This window comes from Thunnus thynnus, chromosome 12 (genome assembly GCF_963924715.1).
Source record: "Thunnus thynnus chromosome 12, fThuThy2.1, whole genome shotgun sequence".
In the NCBI taxonomy this organism is placed as follows: domain Eukaryota; kingdom Metazoa; phylum Chordata; class Actinopteri; order Scombriformes; family Scombridae; genus Thunnus; species Thunnus thynnus.
In genome coordinates this window covers 2,192,980-2,199,295 of record NC_089528.1, presented here as the reverse complement: position 1 = coordinate 2,199,295, position 6,316 = coordinate 2,192,980, and the positions used below count along the sequence as shown (strand labels likewise).

Here is a 6,316-nt window from a genome sequence, read left to right as displayed (position 1 = left end):
TGATGATAGTGGATATGGTTTAAAAAACAGAGTTGACTTTCATTTGGAAACACGGTATGAACAGTGATCTGCTGTGTTACAGCTACTAGGCTTCTTTCCAGTGAATAACCTGAAATTCAGGAAAGAACAAATGAGACCAGGAGATGTTGCTGGTTTCATCCAAATCCTCTGCCATAATTTATTAAACCTATTTTTCCACCAAGGGCATGTCTTTCCATTTACATCATTGTATATCCAATGTATTTTTAACAGAAAAAATAAATCTAGTTATATTGTCCACATGGACACACTCATATCAAATAAACATCAACTTATAGATTAATAAGACCAGTAAGGTTTACAGGAAACCCACAATGACAAACAGCTCCTCATATGACGGCAGTGCTCAACATGCAGACAGACTGAGGCTGCAGATTAGTGGCCTTGTTGTGGTAAAATCTTCAAATGGGCCAATAAATCTTCAGGTCACCCACAACTTAGCATTAAACTCAAAGCTTATAAGAGAAAGACTCAAAGAAATACACTGGTAGCTAGTAGAGTTCAATGTGAATAGGTTTACTGAGCATAAAGAGCAATACAAAGAAAACCGAGGCCATGATCCCGGGATAAAGAACCTAATGCAAAATCATAAAACATTCAATTATATACCTCTCATAACCCCTCCTAATGTGGAGCTTAATATATGAACTCCACCTCGCTTGACCTTGACACTTTGGTAATAATCCAGACATGACTCATCTCAGAAAAAAATGGTGTCACAAACTTCTCTAACATGTATCAATTGTACCTGGCATTTTCCACATTTCTCACAATACACATGGCCGAGTGGCCTTCACTCATTGCATACAAAAAATCAAAATGTGACATTACTGATCATCACCTTCCAAATTCCCCTGGGAACTGTCTCTTATTGACGTAAATGTTATCGTTGCACAGTTACTAGCATAACTGATTGTAGGGGACATCTGTCTCCACCACAGCCTGCTGAAGGTATTGAACGGCTTCATTTTGCACGTTTCATTGTAGATGTTGAGAACACAGATCATCCTTCAAATCACACACACACAAACCACAGATGACAGAGAAGCTTCTGGTCTGTTCTGCTTTTTCCTCTTGATCATTACATTATACTAACTCATAAATGCTTTAAAATGGTTCACATTACAATGGTATACAGTAAACCTCAACTGACTGTTGTTAAGGCAAATACTATACAACAAAGCCAGAATGTAGCAGCTCTGCAGCCACCACAGCTACATTTAGATGTACAGTGTATTTCTGACTATGTCACAGAGTGACCACAACATAACTTCATCAGTGACACCCTCTGCACTGTTTAAACACTGCGTGTTCATGTAGGATGGATGATTTTTTGATGAATTTTCACTTGTTCACACATTAATTAACAACTGCTTTTTCAGTGACACTTAGGAATGGTATAGTCTACACAGGAGCACTTTCACTTGAAGTGTTTTATTGAAACAAACAGAGGAGGGTAAAGAAATGGTGATGGTGTTATCTCTGAACAGTTAGTCACATTAGCTGCATGTAAAACTCTCCTGACCTCTAGTGGAGATGTTAAGTATTGAATCAAAAAAAGGTACCAGAGGAGGTTTGACCCCATGTTGTCTACATCACTCTAAACTAGATGACAAGGGGTCATCTTGATTCTAAATTTTGTATTATCTTCATTCTTAATACAGTTGCTGCAGTTTTATATCAAAACAAATACTTATATTGTTCTATTAGTTTTGACCAGAAAATCCAAATCCCTGGAGGCACAAAATGATGAGAAGAATTCCACAAATTCTCACCCAAAATAAGAAATTATTGAGCAAAGTAAAACATGTAACAATGTACTTGAATATGAAAACATCTAAATGCTCTCAGCCAGAAACACAACAGACATGTTTTGTTCTCATTAAGACATAAACCTCTGTTTCACTCTTCACAGTGTATCCTGTACGTGGTGAGCAGAGTGATTTATAAACAACAGAGCAGGTTGCCGAGCAGATCACACCTTACGTGCACACCGACACAAACATGAGCAGCGTGTAATTGAGCACAAACAGAGGTATGCACTGTATTAGTTCAGAATGAGTAAGTTGTTTGTTGTTAGTTGTTGTAAGTTATGATCATGCAGCTCATGTCCAAATAGTGGTTACTGATCCATGCAGTTAAAAAGGTTTCATCAAGGGTCCAGATGTTTTTCAATAAAGAGGAGTTCAAACTTTTAAACAAAATAAAGTCAGTAAAAAACAGTAGTATTTACATCTACTGTGACATTACCCCAAAACATTCTTCCTAAAGACTTTTACAGCCTTTTAGCTTGATATTATCAATTTAATGCAAACATAAGCAGACAATAGTGTTTCACTCCCTCTAGTGGATCACATCCCTGTTGGAGTAACAGTGAGAACAAATTGACTATTTAGAGTCTAACAATACTACTGCTGTACAGTGCACTATATATCTGTGTCCTCATGTTTTTATACCTTTGCTTAATTAGAAGGTCTATTCGTTGTCTCTGTACATCAGTATATTCATAAGTATAAAATGCACTTCTGTATTGGCTCCTCAGTTGGAATTTGCAGTGTGGTTGTTTTTATCAGGTACTTTTCTTCAAGTGTATTCTGAAGAAATATTTTTAACCTTGACATCAATGCAAAAGCCAACACTTGCCATTGCACCAATAGAAAACAACCACAGAAGAAGATGTTCCATTAGACTAGCCAATCATGACTTACATTTCCTTTAATGGAAAAGTGTGCGTTGGTCGTGACATCCGTGAGTAAGAACAGTGTCGCTGCCTGTCAGCTACAGGTCATCATCACACATGGACGGGCTGCATGTTTTTCTAGTTGTTCTCTTAGGTAATTATTTTGATATTACATTTTGAAGATTACATTACAATTGGTACCATTTTGAGAATTAACTCATGCAGTATCCTGCATCTTTTATAACGTGAAATGTTGCACTGTAACATTTCAACCTGCTTTAATTGTTGTGTTTGTATTCCAGGAGTTGTTTCCTGCAGTCATGATGGGATCTCTGGATCAGTGTTGGAGGTTACAGTCAGACCAGGAGACAACATCACTCTGTCCTGTGACTGCAAAAGATCACTTGGAGTAGACATAGTGTGGTACAGGAACTGTTCTCATGAGAACCAGCCTTCTCTTGTTCTGAGAACAAAATTTGGAGACAAAGACTATATAAACATTCTGAATCGATTCCCTCGTCTTCATTTGGTGAAGAACAAATCCTCTGACTCCTACGACCTGCTGATCATGAACATCAGTGACTCAGATGAGGGCCTCTACTACTGTGGAACTGAAGAGCCCAATGTGGAGGATAAGACAACAAATTCTTTCAGAGATGTTTACACTTATGGAAATGTCACAAGGATCGTAGTCAGTAAGTAGTCTCATCTGACTTCTCTATATGTGTGAATTATCTACACAGTAAATCTAACCATTTAACCAACTAACCACCACACAGGAAGAAAATATGGGCTTACATTAATGTGGGCATTTGAAAAATAAGAAGTAGCTGAGCCTTCATGATGTCACAGTGCACATACAAACATCTTTTTTTTTTTCGCTCACATAAATTATAATAAACATGTGAACATGTTTTAATTTCCATTATGTATTTATAACATTGGAATCACAAACATTCACTCACTCGTTTGTGTTTGATTCAGACTCCAGTGAGCCAGATTACCAAACCTCAACCCACCAACAAGACTGTGGTTTGTGCTGGACGCTGCTGCTCTCTCTCTGTCCATCTCTGGCTGTTCTCTCCTCTCTCCTCTTCTCTCTTTTGGTTTATCAGTTCAGCCAGAAAACAGGTACCTACTGTACAGTATGTCACTTTTATCCACTTGGTCCTTCTATCCTCGGTTCATTAGATTACTTTGATGACTAGTTCTTTAAATGTTTGTAGCTTAACTTGTTATCCAGAGACATTGTCAAATTTGCATCTGAAAGCTTGTTTTTAACCTCATAACTGGCTTTAGATACAATAATTAATATTCTTTAAGGTATTTTGTGAGGTTGGTTTTCATGGTGTAATGATATTATATTCATGTCTGCAGCTAAAGAACCTCAAGTGGACCAACAAAGACCTGACACCAGAGGAACAACAGGAAATCTGGTAATTTACAGTATAAACTTGAATCACTTTTCATGACGAACATTTTTACTTGTCACACAGGTATAAATCCTGTCTCAGATAAAATATGTTATCTAATTATATTAATAATGGCTCCATTTCATTTGGTGTTTCAATGGTGGGACCTCGGTGTTGTTCATACTGACTCACTGGCACAGTTATATATAATGGAGCAATTGTTCATGATGCCTCATAATAAATAATCATTAATGCATTGAGAAAGATGTTGCACATACAGTATATGATGTTTTACACTAACAACACTGATCCTTGATTCTTACTCCAATGTGTTTAATAGTGAAGTATAGAAATCAAAGTAGCACATCTGTATAGTACATGTTCATGATTTGAAATAACAAATGTCAAATCTCAGGATGAAGATGTGTGTTACGCTGCACTGGAAATTCGTCAAGCATCACAGAGACCAAAGAAGAAGAAAATCCAGAGTTCTGACTTCAGCACATATTCTGCCATCAATACTTCTGGGGTGTGAAGGACCTAACAAGTTAACATTAGAAATTAATGAGAAGAGGTATTCATAAGCCATTGTGTCATTTAGCTCCGACTAGGGATGTTCCTGAATACAAATACGTTATTCAGCAAAGCACAAATAGTGGGGGTTTTTATGAATATTTGTTTGTTACAAATATTTTAAAAATTATTTGTTTCATATTTTCTGAGTCCTGCTGTTATGACCACGTTCATATTTTATTTTTAGAAGTCTGTGTTTTCTCTATCAACGTTCAAGATTCAAGATTTTGTTTATTTGCATACACAAAAAAACAAAATGCTCTTCCTCCCAGCCCACAGTAGTGCAACAACAACAGAAAAAGTACATGTCTCAGCTAGATGTAGACAGCTCTTGTATGTTAACGAGTGACCAGCACTGATGGGAAATGAAATAATCCATTTTGCTGTCCAGAGAACATTAGGCAGCATTAACATTAACATTATCTTCAAGATACACTTACACACACCTGTTTACATGTATCTAAACAAGTGTGTGCTGAGACAAGGAGGTGATTGGTTCACCAGCTTCCGCACTTGATTGGCTCCTTTAGGATAGCGGCCCACTATACAAGGTAGCGTCATCACTGCACAGTGGCAAAATGTATCTCCCTCCTCTCCTAACTGGTCACATTTATTGTATCCTCACTTTGATTACATGTAGCCTTTGTTATGACCTGAAGTGAAAAAGCTCAATGTATTTTTATCATATCACATTGTAGACAGAGTAAAACATTTCACTGTAATTCTTGCTGTTGTGATTTTCTTTTTTTGTTGTTGATTGTTTCTAATTGTCTTGACATTGTTAGTGTTGTCCACACTGTTAGTGACATTAATCACATTATATATGGGTTGTTGTTGTTGTTCTTTTCTTCAAATAAATTTAAAACAGAGCAGATGAATCTTATGTGTTTTTCTTCACCACTTAATCAGCTTTACAAAAACTTAAGATGAAAAGTCTGTTTATTGTTGGTGATTACAATTTGCTTCAAGTTTTTTTAATTGTAATTGATCTGTTACATTAAAAATGGCAGCGATGACTGCTTGTCTGTGTCACAACATGTTTTCAGGCAATTTCTTGTTTTTATCTCAAGTAGCCCCTGAAAAAAGTAAAGCTCACAGGAAACCCACACTGAAAAACAGCCCCTCATGCAACAGCAAACTGCAACATGCAGATGGACAAAAGATGCAATTTAGTGGTCTGTTGAAGGTGTTGATGCACGTCCTTACTGTGTTTTTTTTCTTGTTTTAATTTGTGGTTGTAGATGTATTTGTTCTTACTTTGAACAATTACTAAAATGAAATTGAAGTGATCAATGAAAATATGCTTTATTATGCTTTGTTATGAATGTTCACATGGTATTGATCTGCACTGACTAAAAGAAAGTGGTCTGCTGTTTACTGTAGGTGTGAATGATGCTTAAGTATTTTTAGCTATAGGACACGCAAAACACTGGTTATCATAGTGTCTCCAGTAAGTCTTCTAAATTAAACAACAAAATACATTTTTGGTCCAGAGTGACACATACAAGAATTTTATTATTACTATGCCCTTATCAACAGTAATCGGGGGGACAGCGTTTGTCTCTGCCTTACAAAATTAAAATGAGTACTGTTTTCAGGTTAGGAGGCCTTT

General features: G+C 36.6%; 1 protein-coding gene across 1 annotated transcript; it reads left to right on the top strand.

Annotated features, from left to right (window-relative positions):
* Positions 1–2,738: 2,738 nt before the first annotated feature.
* LOC137193490 (uncharacterized) lies at positions 2,739–5,676 on the top strand. The gene is made up of 5 exons (XM_067604705.1): positions 2,739–2,787; positions 3,022–3,414; positions 3,704–3,850; positions 4,097–4,155; positions 4,547–5,676. Exons 1-5 carry the CDS (start codon positions 2,739–2,741, stop codon positions 4,664–4,666), a joined length of 768 nt encoding a protein of 255 aa, XP_067460806.1. The 3' UTR covers positions 4,667–5,676.
* Positions 5,677–6,316: the final 640 nt, after the last annotated feature.

Excerpts from the sequence above, each read along its gene's own strand:
- LOC137193490 (XM_067604705.1), top strand. The coding sequence starts at position 2,739 with ATGACTTACATTTCCTTTAATGGAAAAGTGTGCGTTGGTCGTGACATC. Across the intron at positions 3,415-3,703 it reads TGTCACAAGGATCGTAGTCA|ACTCCAGTGAGCCAGATTAC; the intron begins GTAAGTAGTCTC and ends TGTTTGATTCAG. Across the intron at positions 4,156-4,546 it reads GAGGAACAACAGGAAATCTG|GATGAAGATGTGTGTTACGC; the intron begins GTAATTTACAGT and ends GTCAAATCTCAG.